This window comes from Montipora capricornis, chromosome 6 (assembly GCF_036669925.1).
Source record: "Montipora capricornis isolate CH-2021 chromosome 6, ASM3666992v2, whole genome shotgun sequence".
In the NCBI taxonomy this organism is placed as follows: Eukaryota; Metazoa; Cnidaria; class Anthozoa; order Scleractinia; family Acroporidae; genus Montipora; species Montipora capricornis.
The window spans coordinates 22,258,027-22,276,656 of NC_090888.1; the positions used below are offsets into that span (position 1 = coordinate 22,258,027).

Sequence of the window (18,630 nt, forward strand, 5' to 3'; positions counted from 1 at the left end):
ATTCTTATTAACTTACATGTAAAGACAAAGATCGCTTTATTGGCAAATATGGCTGCCGCTTGGATCGGCCCGAGACTAGTACTGATAGTCCTCTGCTAGTGGCTTTTTCCTGATTTTGTTATAATGGCAACGCATGGCTGCCCGTGTTTTGACAGAAGACGATATTGCGGAAGCTGTGTTAGCTGGTAAAGAGCCATCATCATTGAAAAACGAAGAATTACGATTCTGGCTGAAATGTAGGGGTGATTCCTTAAGAGCAGATGTCTGTAAATATCGAGCAAACGGCGGCCACGGTCAAAAATTAAAATTCGCTCATATCTTGTTCATAGTAAGGTATTAGCAAGTAACTAAATGTGGTGTAGTTTGTTTTTGAAAAGACCGCTTCGATTAGGAGAAAATCGACAAAATCAGTTTTCGAGGTCGGCGACTTGAAAACAACTAAATTTTGAGGCAAAATGAGGCGTTCTCAAAACTTCGCTCGCACGCCAAAAGGAAGCAAGTGGGGTAAAATATTCACCGATAAATCAATTTGTTAAGGGTTTTACTGCTAGTTTGGTGGTGATTTCTTATCTTAGCAATAATCTGGAAGATAAACAATTTTAATTTAGTTTGGGTTCTTTTTCAACTGACCGTGTTTTAAATTTAGGCTGAAAGTTGCGTTTTAAATTTTAGGCATGTGCTACACCTTGGTTTTACCTGAAACTCAAGCTATAAGCTATTTAAACATTGTACTAAAACACATGTAAGAACTGGCTTGGGTAATTTAATTTGTACTTCAAACGAACCTTCTGAAGTTGAATAAATTTCGCCTGAAATATGAGACTTTTTCATGACCGTCATTTTGTTGTTGCTCGACAAGTCACAAAAGCTTGACGAACTTCAAAAGAATCTTTACTCGCAATTGCACTTGTTCAAAGCGTTGTATTAGAATATTTATTACCCCAGAGTGTTCTTCTTTTCTGAGTAACTTTAAGCCACTTTTTATACCTCATTTGGTGTTATTCTCAACTGATCACTCTGTGCCGTATCGGCTGGCAACCCACGAACTCGGGAAAACAAGAGAATTATTTCAAAACCTCTGACTGAACTCAGCATATCTTTCTTTATCCTACCTTAATACTCCTTACACTTGAAAAATCCTAGGCTTTAAAACAGCTGAAATTTTGATAGACCCCTCTTAATAACTGCTAGGCAGGTGTCGAGACCTTGTACTCAGGCACTGAACTGGGCATCAACATATCGGGTACCTAGTGTCTGAACACAGCACCATTTTGTGCCGATGCCCGGGCACAAGTGCTCGGGCACCAGGTGTGAACACAGCCACAGACTGAATTTTACCCCTGGTCCGCAGTCTGCAGTCCGCAGTCCGCAGTCTTCGTTTTACACTGACTGGTAGGGAAACATGCGCGAAAACGAAGCCAAAACTTGTAATATTTCTTAAAATAAGACTGTTTGTCAATCGTCAAAGATCTTGCTATTGTAAGTTCAGTGTTCTAGATTGCAAAGTCTTCGATATCACAGTACCATTAAAGACAAAAATAAACTGTCCACAACAAAAACACTTTGAATGAGTCGGGTTTTCACTGTTCACAACTGGGTCATTGCTCGCTGAATGTATGGCCACTATACCAAGTCAAGTTCGTGCTTCTTTCTTCATATGCAAGCCTTCCAGGTTTCCCCTGCAAATGCTGTTACAATGCCTTTTTAACCAAAACCGATCTTAATTATTTCTGACAAGTGCAGTTTTTTCCAAAGGCGATCAGCTTGTCAATGTAAGGGGCTTTTCTCTTTACTTTGATGTCCGTTATTGGTATATCAAAGTGCTCACAGATATCCTTAAGCATTTGAATTGCAAAGATTGATAGCTTTGAATTTACAATTAGTTCGCAGATGTTATACCTGTCATAGCATATTGGATGAGTAAGGGCAACCTCTTGAAGAACTTCACTTCTCAACTCGTCAAAGGCTTTCTCATTTTCAACGTTCTGGTTTTCTTCAAAGTCGCTTTCCGTCATTTCGTCATCTTCAAGTTTGCGCTTTGAGGACAGTCTTGAAAAGAAACTTGAAACTTGCTGACTGGTCAGAAATTCAGAACTGCTAAAAGCGCGGTTTCCATTACTGTCTCTAGCAGTCATCATTGACTTGGATACCGAGGCTGCATCTGCTTTCTGGCCGGTTGACTCGCCAATACGAAATTTAATGGACAAGTAGTCTCTCTGCTTCTCTGTGAATCGTGTGCGCTTTACGTGACTAGACTTAAGGACCCAACTCATCGGTAAAAAAGGCTGATTCGAGAGGCTAAGCTGTTTTTTGATAAACCGATCGTCATAACTGAGCCCGCTGTTGCAAGCGCACGGCTTTTAGGCCTGGATTCGAAAACTAAATCCTGGCAACATTCCACGCATGCTCAACAAAGATCTTACTTGATTCTTGGAGAGTCTTTCTTGAGTACTTCTGGCAGGATGAGGAAGAGGTTAAAAGTGCCGCTATTTGCTTGCGCAATCGACAATAGTTTCCATGTATTCTGTAAATGCAAAAAAGAACCTTGTTCCCATCAGGGTCCATCTTTGAGAGGGATTGGGAACGAGGCTGCTCAACCCCTTTCCTAGGAAAAAGTGACTTGGAGACAGTTACTAGTAAGCCTGTGTGCCAAATACATAAAGGGGTGGAAGGGAAGAGAGATACTTAACAACCCTCGCTTCCTTTTTTCCCTGACTTCAACACAACTTTCGACGTCTCTCATGTATCTACATTGTTCCGTCTGTGTGACAATAATTTGAAGGTCAAGAAAGATTATCCTACCAAAGACATCTCCGCCATTTGAAATGTTACTTCGCAATCGTTAAACGCAACTTCTGCAGTTTCTGTGTCAGGTTTCCAGTTCCCAGCCAACATTTTTCTGCAGTTAGGGCATACCCCTAAGAGATTACAAATATCAGTAAGCACTCTATTTTAATTAGGATTGCACATTCAAGTAAAAAAAAAAAAAAACGATCTCTTGAACATTATTTTTTTGACATTGCCCGAAATTTAAAACCGAACAGGTGTATTGACGCCTTTTTAAAAAAAAAAAATCAGTGAAAATGAATTCTGCAGATAAAATGAAATTAATTTGATTTATTTCAGCTAAATTATTTTCCTTTGTAAAGACGTTTTTTCTTTTTAAGTAACTTTTTTTGAAGAAGTACATTAGCGTTAGTTCCTTTATTTTTTAGAGTTACAAAAGGAATACAAACCTGACCTAACAGGAAGAAATATCCCACTCTGTTGTAGCACTGTTTGTCAACCTGCTTTGCTTAGACCTCTATCCGCTTTTTGCTTTTTGCTCACGTCCTTACTATGACCTGATAATATTGATAGTATTCTGCATTTGTCCGGAACTCGGCGTGTCCATCCAGTACCCAGAGATGCTCGATGAGCTGGACATATGGTCATTTGGTCAATATTTCGTGGAGAGGAAAAGATGGATGCCCTCGCCAGAATAAGCTCAATTTCATCAACTATGCCATGAAGCGCAAACATTGCTTTATGCCCGTTAATATCTCGCTGACAACTAAGTAGAGGAATGCATCCCGTTGCTTTGTTTTTGTCTCTCCTATCATGACCACAGTGGCCTCCCACAATCGATACAAACGAACAATCACTTTCCATGATAGTTTTTCGACAGATTGCAACTAACTGGTTTTAAATTCTCTTAACTTTCATATTTAAACAGGTGTCAAAAACCGATGACGTCGTAAAATTAAATCAAGTACGGTAAACAGCTAGCGGATGACTTTTCGAAACCTTTCAGTTGTAATGAAAGAAAAAAAAATTACAAACATTTAATAAATTTATATACAATTTTGTATCGTTTGTTCCTTAACAGTCTATTGATCCTATCACCCAGATTGAATTATTTTTCCATCTGACGCAATGTTATAACCACTGGTCCCTTATCTGTTTATCTCCTCCTTAATTAGTTTGGGAAGTCTGTGTTTATCCTTCAGGTGCCAGTGTCACACAACTCTTTTGATCACGTTTTAAGACCAAGGGTATATCGGCAGCCCGAAAGTTCGCTATCAAAATTGCAGTTTTTGTGAGATCTAAAATATTTCAGTGGCAATGGATGTGAAATTTCGATCGACTGAAAAGAAAGGACTGCAATACTGTGAATATAATAGTTCTGTCTGGGGTTACTTTCAAGCAACAGGATTCTCGACTTGGGGACTGACAATCAGCAGAAAACAAGATGTAAGTTAACCAGAACGGGAAAAGCATCGAGGTAAAAAAATGTTCAGTACAGATTTCTTAAATACAAGTGGAATTGTGAGTTGACTTTCTAGTGGAGGCGTAAAGCTTTCGTGACTTGTCGCGCAATAACAAAGCGACGATCCCGCGATCATTGCAAAGTCTCATATTTCAAGCGAAATTAATTCAACTTTAGAAGGTTCGTGTGAAGTACAAATTAAATTACCCAAGCCAGTTCTTACATATGTTTTAGCACAATGTTTAAATAGCTTATAGCTTGAGTTTCAGGTAAAACCAAGGTGTAGCACATGCCTATAATTTAAAACGCAACTTACAGCCTAAATCTAAACTTCGGTCAGTTGAAAAAGTATCCAATCGAAAATAAAATTGCTTATCTTCCAGATTATCGCTAAGATAAGAAATCACCACCAAACTAGCAGTAAAACCCTTTACAAATTGATTTAGTAGTGAATATTTTACCGCGCTTGCTTCCTTTTGGCTTGCGAGCGAACTTTTGACAAGGCCTCATTTAGCCTCAATTTTTGATTGTTTTCAAGTCAACGACCACGAAAACTGATTTTGTCGATTTTCTCCTAATCGAAGCGGTCCTTTCAAAAACAAACTACACCACGTTTACTTACTTGCTAACACCTTACTATGGACAAGATATGAGCGAAAACGATTTTTTGACTGTGGCGGCGAAATTTCGATTTTTCTCGATTTTTTCAGACAGTTCCTCTTAAAGGGTTTGAAAACAAAAGCATTATTGGTTAAAAGGTAAGACTTCTCGTTGAACACGTGAGCGGTTACTTTGGTCAACAAATCACACCTAAAATTTATTATCTACCTCATATTAAGAGTCGAAGAATATCTAAGTCTGGCTGAGATCACATCATTGTAGATTTAGATGTCCACAAAATCTGCACTAAAAGAAAACAACATGAAGCGGCGAGGAAGGACGTGACTCCGAGTACTAGTGTTGTTGTTGAGTATCCGTCAGATGGCTGAACTACAAATCTGACTTGAATGCCTTATTTTACGCGGGCCGAAATGAACCAACGTATCTCGAAATCGGGAAAAGACATTTCCTCCGGCAGCAGTAATCACTCTGTACCAACAAGTATCAGAAAAGCAACAATGTTCCTTCAAGATGAATACTTAGAAGGAATATTAGTTGCAAGCGATGACAACTGTTTTTATTTTAAGTCGAGCTGTCATCACAGCTTCAGGAAGCACGATGCGCCACAAAACTTAAAAGTAACGCTGTGTATTGTGAGTGGAAAGGTCAAACATGCCTACTGTACTTGTGTTGCTGGTGCAGTTGGCTTCTGTAATCATGTGTTAGCTTTGATGATGTAGATTTGTAAGTTCACCCTTTATCAGTACAGGAATGTCAATGACCTGGACAATGAGGGTGACATGCAGGCAAAACAAAGCTGCACCTCCATGTTACAACAATGGCATCGCAAGGGTAGAGGGGATACAATAGCTCCACAACCAGTTAAGGAAGTAGTTGTTTACAAAACGCGCCAAGATCAGGACAGATCTTCATCAAAAGATCAGGGTGTGAGATGCCTTCTTTACAAGGCCCGAACAATAAAGGCTATTAAAGGCCAGCAGACAGATGAAAACAAGTTGCTCACCAAGCTATAGGCCATAAACTCAAAAATGGCCCTAGCACAGATCATGACTCCCACCTTAAACAACACCCCGTGTATAGATACAAAATTTGGCAAAAGCCCTCAAGGGTCTTTTGGAAGCTATCAGCTTTCAAATACTGAGGACAATTTTAAAGTTTATTGTGACATTTCTTCAGTAGCAAGGAGAGACCCTGGCTGTAACAACAGGGAACAATTGACTTTAAAGATTTCCACTTAAATCAGGAGAACCATTTGTTTTAACACCTGGAATGACAAAGGCAGAGAAAAACTTCGCGGAAAGGCTTCAGGTTGATGTTGATAAAATTAATAAAATTGAGAGGAAAACTCAGAGGCAATCTGATGTCAAGAGTGGAAAAGCCAGAGAAAACTTCGATTCACAGTGCAAAACTCTTATTAGCAACAGGAAAAAGCACCATGACAATTTAGTGAACAGCCTTTGACACCCCAAACCTTTCACTTCAAGTTGCACCAATCATGGGATCAAATACAAACCAGTAGCCCTTGAACAATATCAAAAGTATATACTATCTAACCGTTGACCTGTACAAGTGCAGAAGTTAGGCCTTGTAGTTAGTCCAGAAACACCATATCTGGGGGCCTCACCTAATGCGAAAGTTGTTGACGCTGGCTGCTCAGATCCCTTTGGCCTATCTGAGGTTAATTGCCCAGAAACAAAATTCTTAGTCACACCCCTAGATGCATGTTCAGATGGCACTTTTTTTCTGGAGAACATAGACGGTCAAGCTGGGGGTGACCGGTGCTCGATGTTGTGCCTTTGTGGTTTACACAAGTAAGGGTATGAGCATAGAATGGATTGCATTTGATGAGCAGTTCTGGATCAGCTTTAATGCTAAATTGAAATCATATTATTTTACACATTTTCTTCCCAAGGCAACCAGAGAATGTTAACCACCCCTCCCCCCAGATTTTTCTTCCTGTCTTTCATAATAATGATTGACATGGTAAAAAAATAATAAGAAATTAAATTCAACGCCAGTACAATGTAATTCAATTTTCAGGGTAGAAAGTTGAAGTAATTTTTATTATGGTTAAGTTAGGCCAAGTAAAAAAAAAAACACGTTTCTCGTTCGGATTTCTACAAAAAAAGAGAGCGGGCAGGAGGTTTTTTTTGTTATTTATTATTTCCTATTGCATGCTTTCTTTACACATTATTACCTTACCCCAGGGATACGTAGGAGCTCTTAGGTCAAATGTTAATAAGACGAAACATCAGATATTGCTTTCTGTGATGAAGGCGAAAAAGGCATCTTGTGACGTTTGGATGCAGCTTGTATTTTGGAGGGCACATATTTCTCCCCCGCACAAGTCCTGAAACAAAACATAAATATATCTATTTATGAGTTATGATCAGATAAACCGTTTGTATTTAAATACACGTCATGCCATGCTTACCTCAAAGTGAAGGTATTTATCTCGTCAGGGAATTGGGAATGGTAGGTGGTGAAGCTGTGAAAACTCTTCTTGCCAAGTCCTTGATGCACCACACACACACTCTTCATCTGAACACTTCTTGATGCTAAACTGGTAATGACCTTTCACACAAAGGTTATCAAGAAACTGTTGCAGCTTCAAGCACAGCTTAACAGGTTGCGATGGTTGCGAAGATGGAAGTAGTGTTTGGATCAAATTCCCCATCAATGCGTTTCAGTTGGTTCGCTAGCTGCAAGAGTTCCTCACTTTTGGCAGCACTGAAAACTTTGAAACTTTTACCTTTGTGCTGTAAACACGAGAAAACACTGGCGATAAGTGTTTTGCAAGGCTCTATGCTGTCCTCAACTTCTTCCTCTATGGTTGGATGCTTCTTTGATAAATCTCGGATTCGGATCTCGCAAGTTGTGATCAGGTCCTCCATTGTGGTAATGGCACTCTATGGGATTATTATTGCCATCTTTACTCAAAACCTTATCAAGTTCAGTAGCGTGTCTCAATGCCGTTGACTTTTGAAAGCCGTTTTCTTTAAGACCAATATGCACCTGGCCATATTAAAAGCTACCATCCATATTTTGTGGGATCTCCACGTCCAAACTAAATGATGGTGACAATGAAAATTTGGTAAAATCATGGTCACCAACCATCATTGTCTGGTTGATTCCAACTACAACTCTCTTCCCTCTCTCTACTGCTGCCACAGGGTAGTCCGGCTCGCCAACCTTGACAGTGTGTTTATCGTCCTCACAAACGAAAGTTGTTATTTCTCGAAACTGAACGCAAAATTCCTTCTGGTAGCAGTATCCCTTTGGACACCAAAGGGATACTCCAAAGTATCTGATCTGTTTGGGTGTATGTATTAAGGGGGCCAATTTGAGAGAAAATATGTGATCTTTTGAGTTGTCATGACAAACAAAGCAGTCCGTCATAAGCCGTGTCCATACTGTACTCAAGTGTTTAACAGTGAAGTAAGGAAATGATAATAAATCAGCTGTATTTCTTATAATTAAAGTTCACTCGCTAATTGTCCCTCCAGTCTCCTACAAAGAACATCCTTACTCCCTGACGTGACAAGGCCTCTCTTGCTTAGTTCTCTTTTGAGCTCTGAAACAGTAAGGGCCCTAGGATTAATTTCTCTTGAAGACTGCGTCCCCTTAGAGTGACCAAACTCGACATGTTGATCACACGAAGGTTTGTCTGCAAACCTTTCCTCACACAGTGGGCACGCAACAGGTTTAAGAATTTCAATGACTGCAGGCAGCAGTTGTTGCTTAGCAGCACATTCTAGAACAGTCTTACACTCAACACAAAAAGTACAGAGTTGTTCTTCTGGGCTGCTTTTTTGTCTTCCACATTGGCAGTTGTGTGCTTTGGCAATATGAGAAGGCATTCTGAATTCATAGTGTGATATATACATAGATGGCATGGGATATTGCTCAGGTAAATAGAATGCTCTGACATAATTTGCCCTCATGACTTGCCACCATTTTCCAAGTGTGCCAGTGGACCTACAATTGTAGATCGGTTTGTCAAAAGCAGGTCATGCTTAATTCCTGAATGTTTTGGTTCCTTTGCTTGTAAGGACAAAATTCCAAATCCAACATTATACTTTTCAAACAAAAGTGATGCATGGTAGGGAATGGCATATGCCACTGTCCAAACAGTGATGTTAACTGATGAGCTATAACATAGAGATAACAAGTTAAAATGTGTTGTTAAGTTTTCATTAATCTGCCCAACGTCTCTTAAATTAGTATCCACTTTGTTAAAAAGAGTTCCAGCATTTCTCAGATGTTCAGCTGCTTTACCAAGGGCCTGCCTCTTCATTTTTTGGGCACTGGATTCATCTGTAATTTCCAAGGCATCAATAAGCCTGTATTAATACTTGGCAAGTGCAATAGCTTGCTCCCCAATGAGCCTTGTGCTTAGATTATTGGCTGTATGATCTTTGTCATTATAATGTTCTCTTATCTTACTAGCAACAAATGACAAACCACATCCTGGCTTTCTATCCGAGACATCAGGTGTTACTGATGCTGCTTGCATATTGTCATTAAATACCTCTGCTTGCCTGTTTCCAATATCCAGTTGCCTAATTAGCTCTTTCCCCTACTCCTTCCTGACGTGGGGCGGTGAGATCAGGGTGAGAAAACTTAATGTTTGCAATTTCTGTTGTGTCAACTGGAGAACTTAATACTTCTAAAAATAAATCCACATTGTTTCTCTGAAGTGCTTCCTTGTAAATCATGTTAAGGATGTGTTGGCAGGCATATATTTCATTGTGCACAGGCTCTGGCCTTTGTCAGTTGGCGAATTCCCCTATTCTAGGTTCCCCAAGCTGGCGAAGACCATTGTTAGCCATGAATTCTAATGTTTTTTGGTGGCCCTGGGTTGGGTTAAGATCTTTTGGAAGGGTCTTTTGGAAGGCTTTACTCAAGTCTTCTTGGCGTTTTTCTCGTGTGGACACTTGCCATGTACAGTTACTATCATTCCCTATAGTCCCACCCATCTTAGATAACTGTCCTTTATGAACATTAGCATAAGGTGAGAGATATGTTGCCGCTTGGTTCAGCTCATTGTTAGCCCAGCTTTGCCATGACTGATCTGCACTAGGTTGAAATTCAAGTGTACACTGCTGACCATGAATTGTCAAAACATTTCCCTCCAACACCCTCATCTCTTCCGTGTGCTGCTTCCAGATGTCTTTCATTGCAGACTCCTTCTCTGAGACACAATGGAGTAGGTAGGTAATGGAATTCCCTACTTCTTACCCTCGATCCATAGTTCCAGCATGTCAATGAGCCAATGGACATTGCCAGTTCGCTGGTCTCTGGAGCCCCATCATCAGAAAACTGAAAAATAAAGTGGTACTTGTTGCCATTAAACGAAATTAATTGTTTATGTAAACGAGGCAATCGCAAATGCAAGTCCAGAATCATAAAAACCAATCCTGTGACTGTGCGTGATACTCCAGGATAGTTTGATATTTGGCAGACATGACCAATATGGAGACTTTTTACGAAATGATCAACTTTCAAATCACTGACAATCTTTGGCAAGGCTACTTCTGCATCCATGCATTTTATGTTTCTCGGAAGCCAAACTTTTTGGTCTGCATCATATACTGAGCTCTGCCTCTTACAAACTAAATTAAACTTGCGCCTTGACAGGTAATTTTGGAACTTCACGGCTACTGCTTGTTTTAAAGCTTCTTCAGAATTGTTGAAATCTTTTACAGCTGTTCCAAACACTCCCTGTAAATACTTCCCTTTGAAATCAGTTTATCTATGATTTCTTTGGAAGCAAAAGAAGCGAGAAAGTCCCATGCACCATAAAGGGCCCCCTCATCTCCACCATGGATGTACTCTAGCATTTCTTTTGTTTCCTGCCGACGTCTGTATCTAGTGCTGCTTTTGAAATCTGATATTATCTCAAATGTTGTTGCATTTTGGGTCTGCTTAGATCTGCCCTGCTGCGTTTGACCAAGCATAAGTTTAAATCTGTTATACTCTTTCTTTAGGAGCTCCAGATCGTCTTCATGTTTTTTAGCCTTCTCTTTAGCATCTTTAAGTAATTGTTCTAATGGCAATTAAGGAAAGTTAATGCAGTTTGATTAGATAAAATGACACAACATTCAAGACAATAATGTTTTTACTGCAGACACTTCAAGCTCGTGGGCAATAATAAATTGACTTAGCACATATACTCTTCTTTCCAAAGTGCCTTTCAGTGGGGAATAGCACTGACCAAAGAAAGCAATGAAGCTTGTGAAAAATAACCTAAACACATAAACTTCAATATAAACAGAGTAGAAATTTAAAGATATATTTTATTATTTTGGTCTCAAGTAAAATTAATTTCATGCTGAGACAAACAACGTATGAGAAGTCACGCCTGTTCTAAAATGCTGCACACAGTTTCTTTCCATTGCGTTAAAGCATGGGTTTAAAAAGTATTTGCGTACATTATGCCTTACCAGCTTCCATTTCTTTTGCTTCTGCTTTTTCGTCGCGTTGTTCCAAGTCGGTAAATCTCGCACTCTTTGTTTCGTAATCTGATATAAGCTGTTCGTTGGTTTCAGAAAATTCCTTCTTCGAGCTGTTCCGCACTTGAAAGCGGGAAGTCTCCCAGAAGGGGTGAAATTGTCTGTCTTTATTACTCTTGCCTGAATGTCGGTCCTGCTTGCTACATTTACGAGATTTTGAACACAATTTTTCCTTGCTAATAAAAGCAAATTCGACAAGAAATCAACTGAGACTAAAGCTTGGAATTTAAGGAATTGAAGATGGAGTCAGTGAGCAGTAATGCGTTTCAAACAGGGGTTTATACATGAAGAACGTACATAGTTTGGTCCATTTCTTCGGCGCTGGAGGTTGCCATTATCCCAAACTTTCATCTGAATTTGAAAAGCCTACGGCATCACGGATATTTTTATGTTAATGTATTTTTTAGATCGAAGAGTGGGGTATGAGTGCAGTGTTTTTGTCATTTCTCCTCGAAAATTGAATCAAAGAAGCAACATTTCAAATTCAAAACATTTATTATCTATGTTGCTATCAGAAAATCAATAAAACAGTGTGTTGGCGTCTTTTGATTAGCGGCATAAACCCAACATTTACTTAAAAGTGGATCTGAGAAGTGCCATTATTTTCAGTACTAAATGGCTACTTACTCCCTCACCCACATCTAACTTTATTTATTAATAGCTAACCAATCACAAGGCAAGAATTCATTTCCTTACGTTTCGACAAACCAGCAAAAATAGCTTTTGACTTTCCCGCTTTGAAAATACTTCAAATGACGCCAGTTTAATTGGTAGGGTCATCACATGACCTCAGAAGAGCATCTGGGAGGTTTTCCTCTAGCAACAAGCCATCGTGGCCATGACGTTATTTCTCGCGAGTCGCCTTACGAATTTGCAAATGATTGGTTTGGGCTTGGAGCAAGAAGAGTCTAGAAAAGAGACTCTGTGAGCGATGTCAATGTCGTTAATAGTAATATTAGCGCCCATGCAATTAACAGATTAACGCAAAGATTACTGGTTTCGGAGGCAACTTTGTAAACGTTTAGCTCAGGGACTCCGAGAATTTTAATGTTGAAGGCGTAGCTATAGTCTTGCATCTCGTTCACCGCAATCTCCAGATTCCCGAGGCTTTCCTCGATGTCATCGAGTCGTTTCCGAATGCTATGCAACTCTCTCTGGAAGCTTGACTCAGAGTCATGCAGCCATTCTAGGCTCCTTTCCGTCTCTAGTTGGGCTTCCCGTCTACCTTGCGCTATGCGTTAAAATCAACTAACGTTTATTTAAGAAAACATGTACTTTACAAAAATTCAGTTCCTTACCAGTGGTATTCAGTGCTTCCAAAGGCCACACAACAATTGTCATAAAATGGTTGTGCAACATCAAACGAATACACACTGGATATCTTCAGACGTACAGCAACGTGACATGATTATTTTAAGGTTATACGATACTTTATTCAATAATACAATCACGGTCATAAGTCGTTGGAACAGCCACCCCCTTTCCCCCGTTCAATGTTGGATAGCGCAATGCACCCAAACTAACTGTTGAATACGTTCTAGTTTCTAAACAACATTGAAAGGTGGGAGAGGGAGGGATGCTCGATTAATGCCGTTGGTGTACCAACATTGTGTCACTGATTGTAGATCATTTATCAACTGGAGCCAGCAGTTCCTACAGTGTACAGATTCCTCGAGATGTTTTCAGATGTGATGGATGGAGCTTTGACAGCCCATCCATTTTGATCAATGAATCAATGGGCACAACAGTTTCAAAGAAATTTATCATTTTACTTTTAGGAAATATTTGAGGAGAGGGATAAGACTTTATTTTTGTACAATTTAAAAATCTGAAAGGGTACCGCAGCAGCAATTACTGTATAAGAGCAGAAACCCATAAGGGTTGAAACGTGTAACGCGCGTTCAAAGCTTCCGAATATTCAGTGCGAACTGATTGGTTGAATGTTTCAACCCTTATGGATTTCTGATGAGAGGCAATAGATCAAATATTAATTGTTAAAAATTAATTAGCTGGACCCCCCAAGTTTTTCGCAAAGGGGTCCCAAAGACCCCCAAATTTAAAAACCTGGATACATCTCTGTATGTCCAACCATTAAAAAGGTAAAGTCTGCTACAAGCCTAGTGGCCCATCAGACCGGCATTTATCTCCGGTTACCGTAGCATGAAGCGCCTAAGAGTATTTCTGGTCCATGTCCACCATTACACTCCTAGAAACACTACAAATCAACAGTAACTTCTTTTTACCTGGACTCTTCTTTTCTTCCAGTCCTGAAGAAGTTGGGTCTAGATCTGAAAATGAGACAAAAAGACTTTTTTCCAGGCCTACATGTACATCTCATTGGACTTTTGCTTTTTTCTCGTCAAAACTGCACAGAAATCATTCTCTTTTACATTTACTAGTGCATAAAATATTGCTGCTAATTTAACAAGCTGTGAGAAGCTGTGCAAGCTGTGCACTTTCCAGAAATGATAATACACTGATTCTGATCAATGTAGCCGTTAATCGTCCTGGTCTTCAAGGAATCACATTCAATAATTGCGGTAGTCCTCTCTGCCACTCGAAGAGAAGATGGTTCAAGAAAGATCTCCATTTCCACTCGGTAACATGTTGCGAAGAGCAAGTCGTACATAAATAGACGTAGCTTATCTTTCCATGGAAAACAGAATTATATGGCCCATGTAATGTCCGATGAAAACAGATTACTTTAACAGTCACAAAATCCCGAGTTTTCGGTTGCACTGAAAATGGCAACTGAAGAGTCGAATCGGCACATCCAGACCTTAAGGTGCAAGGAACTAATTTATCATTTGAAGAATATTACATGGTTTTTTGCACTTTATGTAGTTGTTATAATTTTTTTTACAGCACCAGAAAAACGAGCATTTCTTCTGTACTATGCTGTACCTCTGTTGAGCAGTTTCCTGCCCTCTGAACAACTCTTTTTCCTGATGCTTTTGATGGGTGGAATATTCCGGTTGCTGAAACAGTCAATTTCACCAGAAGAACTCGATGAAGCATGTGTATAATTGAAGCTTTTCACTGCACAAGCACTCGTTGGCGCCCATACACAACCAAAGGAGACTCAATCTTCATCAAAATGAAGGAGATTCGATACACTCGATGTTCTTTCATAAAACAGTTTCTGACAAAAAGTCATCGTTTTTCTTTGAATGTCGGATCTCTGATCACGGTAAGGACGCCCCCAGATTTAAAGAAAGGTAAATATTAAAACAGCAAATGAATTTGTCATATACAAGTTCTATACATCCTAACACGGGAATTGGAGCTGAGATTTTAGAAAATAATATTCACAGAAAGTCTTTTTTTTTCTTCAAGTCGAGGATAGAGTGTAGAAGGAGGAGAGGGAGGTAAGACATCAAGTTTGAATTTTGTCTACGACTGAATGTCAATTTGAGGGCTTTTTTCTTCTTAAAGGAACAATGTCATGCTATTTTTAGATTAGTGTACACAAAGTTCAAAGTGCCCTTATTTATATTAATAAATCCTTTGTAGAACGAGTATCTTATTCGATGGAAAGGCTACAGTTCGTTGGCCGACTCTTGGGAAACAGAGGAAAATCTTAATGAAGCCGCTCTAAGGTAGGACGTACAGCCATGAATATGTACACTAACTAAAAATAGATATTTTTTATGTAACATGACCTTCAATACAAAATGATCACTGTTACCAAAAGACAGCAAACAGATCATTTAAAATTATTTACATTTTCATGATCTAGGTTATTTTGTATCTCGCCTGTACCGAAAATTAAACTAATATTTTTACTTCAATTGATGAACATTAATTCCTAACTAAAATATTTTATCGGAAGACATCGTGCATCAAGAGAACGATAAATAAATTATTTACCTTTCCTTTTAACTTGCGCTGACTCAGAACCCTTTCCACTTGAAAAAAAGGGCCTGTCTTTGTCGCTGGTCGAGTCTTTAAAAAATCTGCGGTGCTGACATCGTTTAAATCCCTGTAAAATACCTTACTTACTCTTTTACTCGATCTGGCCGCCATTTTGAATCTGCGCCCGCGAGGCAAGTCGCTTACTGTCTAGGATTTCTGGTTATGTCCGAGTCCCTTGACTGAACTACTCTTCAATGCCCCTTGCTCCTCTACTTTTGCTGCTCAATACTGTGAGAACATAGATACGCGTGTAAAAATACCACAGGTGTATAGGTTGTTATCAATTGCCTTCCTTAGAGTGTCAGTAAGTTCAGCTATGGCTTGAGCTGTCGAATGACCTTTACGAAATCCAAACTGATATTGAAATAAAATGTTTTGCTTTTCGATATAGTAATTAAGCTGTTTAAATATCAATTTTTCAAATACTTGAGAAAGAACTGATAGAGTTGCAATTGGCCGATAATTCGTAGGGTCAGCTGCATCACCCCCCTTATCGACAGGAGTTATTTTTGATACTTTAAGTAGATCAGGGACGATGCCTTGTTCTAACGAATGGTTAAAGATTTTTGTAAGTGCTTCACTAATGAAAGCACATGATAGCTTAACACATCTTGAGGGAACTCCTATGGAAGACTTGTTGAGGTCTAGTCCCATTATTATGTCCTGCACTTCATGTATAAGGATTCCACGAAATACAAAACTATTTAAATAGGACTGTTTAATGTAATTAGTGGGATTTTTGGCACTAGCCGGGAGGTTTTGAGAAAGATTATTACCAACGTTTACGAAATAAGTATTTAACTGATCGGCAATGTTTTGTCTGTCTGTATAGTACGTGCCATTGCACAACAATTTGGTGATGGGTGGCGAGGTACTACTCTTTTTCCTGTTGATGAGTATACCAATTAACTTCCAAGTAGTTTTTAAGTTCTCACTATTAGAACTAAATTGGGCCCTAAAATAATTTTTTTTTGCTGCTTCCTTAATTCGATTTAATTTATTGTTATAAGTTTTAAATATCTTTACTTTGTTCGGATCATTACTTAAGAAATGAGATTTAAAGAGTCTCTGTTTCCATTTGATTGAAGTGCATATAGCATTAGAAATCCATGGCTTATTTAGGCGTCGTTTCTTTTTATTATTTTATCTACGCTTAGGTGCATGTTTATCAGAAATCCTTTTTAGTATGTCAACAAGGTCGTTAATACTTTGATTTACATCATCATTAACTAAGCCACAGAAGTCAATAGCCTCTACATCGCTTAAGAATGAGTCACTATCAAAATGAGAGAAATCACGAAAGTATTTTGCATCGTTTAGAATAGATGGCTTGTTTGCGACAGTACAAAAAATAGGTACATGATCAGAAACATCTGCTAAGCAGATGCCCGCTTTTATAACTTTGTGTAAAACGTTTGTATATATATGATCGATTAAGGTTGAGGTATGATCTGTGAGGCGTGTGGCTTTGGTAATAAGTGGCATAAATCCCTGATCGAGTAACATATCTAAGTATTCAGAGGTTTGGTTGTCATCGTTGTATTTTAAAAAGTCTATATTAATGTCACCTAAGATGAAGACCTCTTTACCTGACGATCATTTAATGGGTGCCGATAGATGCATCCGATCACGACGTTCTTAAGTTTTTCACGCCTAATTTCAACCCAGCACGACTCAATGTTGTCTCCCGATAGTTCTATATCACGCCTTCGAAAAAAATCTAATTCATTAGCTAAATAAATGGCAACACCTCCAGCTGCAGTTCTGGAGTTAGTATTTATAAATGAATAACCCGGAATGCTAATGTTGTGTATGTTGTTTTCTTTTAACTTCGTTTCAGAGATAGCAATGATTTCAGGGGCTTTTTCAACCGTGGTAATAAAGTCCTCCAGTAATGATAAGTTTTTAGGTAAACTACGCATATTTAAATGGAGCATAGAAAATCCATTTTTCCTCTTGGCTTTTTGAAAAAGAGTCCCTGATTGTTTGATAGTGTAGTATTTTGACTCTGAGTAATTTTCGTGAGAGATACCCTGTAGGTCATCATTTTTTTCTGGACTTTCAATTGTATCCTGGAAAAGATCCTTGGAATTTAATAAAGAAGTTGGAGTGTGATGAACCCATGCTCCCGTGGCTCGAATGAATTCTTGGTGATGCAGATCATGAAATGGGAGTTCACGTAAAGCATTAAAGCTTGTAGCCATTTAAGGGTTTAGAACATATTTCTAAATAAAGTATAAATGATAAATTAATATTTGTCGCTAGATGCAATAACAACGTTGTTATTATTATTACTAATAGCAATTCCGTTCTTACCCGAGTAAAGTAGTCGACCTGACTAATGGGTGCGAGTGTGTTCATCTTGAAATCTTTTAAGATCGTCTTCCGTATCAAACATGACTACTGGTGAATGTTCGTTGTTCCTAATGAAAATTCTTCCATTGAAAGTCCATATAAATTTCCACTTCAAACGCTTTTTTTCTTTATTTACATTACCAAATAATTTTTTCTTATACCGCATGAGGGATTCAGAGATAAAGATGTTAGCGTCAGACTCGAGGTCAAGGTCAGGAAGGTCTCTTGCTTTCTTGTTAGCCAGTTTCCTCCGATTGGAGTAGAAGGTATTTCTCACACTTCGTCGGGTAAATTTGACAATTATTGTTGGTGGAGCAGCAGCATTGTAAGACGGTATAGGGTGCGCAATAGAAGTATCTTGTTTGTTAACTGAAACATCAATAGCTTTGCCAACTGATTGAACAATGGATTCGGCTGAACAGTCGCTCGTCGCCTTGATTCCCGATATTTCCAAACAATCCCTTCTAAGGTATTGACCAACTTCCTCAATCTCATAGGAGGTATTTGCTATTCGCTCTTCCATGCTCATAAGATCTTTCTTGAGGTTATTTACTTCGGAGTTGGTCTTACTCAAGTCTGTCCTCTGTTGATGAAGTTTTTCGTTCGACTGCTTGATTTGTTTCAATAGATCGTCATACTTGTCCGAGAAAAGTTGAACTGATGCTCTTAATTCACTGAACTCAGTAGACATAGTCTCCAATTTAGAATGAAGCGGTTCAAGTTCCTTCTTTAGAAGGTCCTTTACCTGTCCAATTGTAGCCATAGTTATCTTAGTGCCGTAAGACGACAGAGCCCTCTCAAACGTGGCCGGACGCCATAACGACATATGCTAAGAAGATAAGGGGTAGAATTGTTCAAAATATGATACAAGTGCCAAAATTGGCCTGCCTACTCCTTATGGCATGTGGAATGAAATAAAAGCATGCCCCATTTCGGATCTTGCCTTGTTCAACGATAAACAGCCTTACAAATTTC

At 39.0% G+C, this 18,630-nt stretch overlaps 1 protein-coding gene and 1 pseudogene across 1 annotated transcript; one reads left to right on the plus strand and one right to left on the minus strand.

The window, feature by feature from the left end:
* The first annotated feature begins 133 nt into the window (after positions 1-133).
* LOC138053433 (uncharacterized) lies at positions 134-6,800 on the plus strand (annotated as a pseudogene).
* Positions 6,801-17,638: 10,838 nt separating this feature from the next.
* LOC138053435 (uncharacterized) lies at positions 17,639-18,418 on the minus strand. Its single transcript, XM_068900073.1, has one exon. The coding sequence runs from the start codon at positions 18,416-18,418 to the stop codon at positions 17,639-17,641; it is 780 nt and encodes a 259-aa protein (XP_068756174.1).
* Between the last annotated feature and the right edge of the window lie 212 nt (positions 18,419-18,630).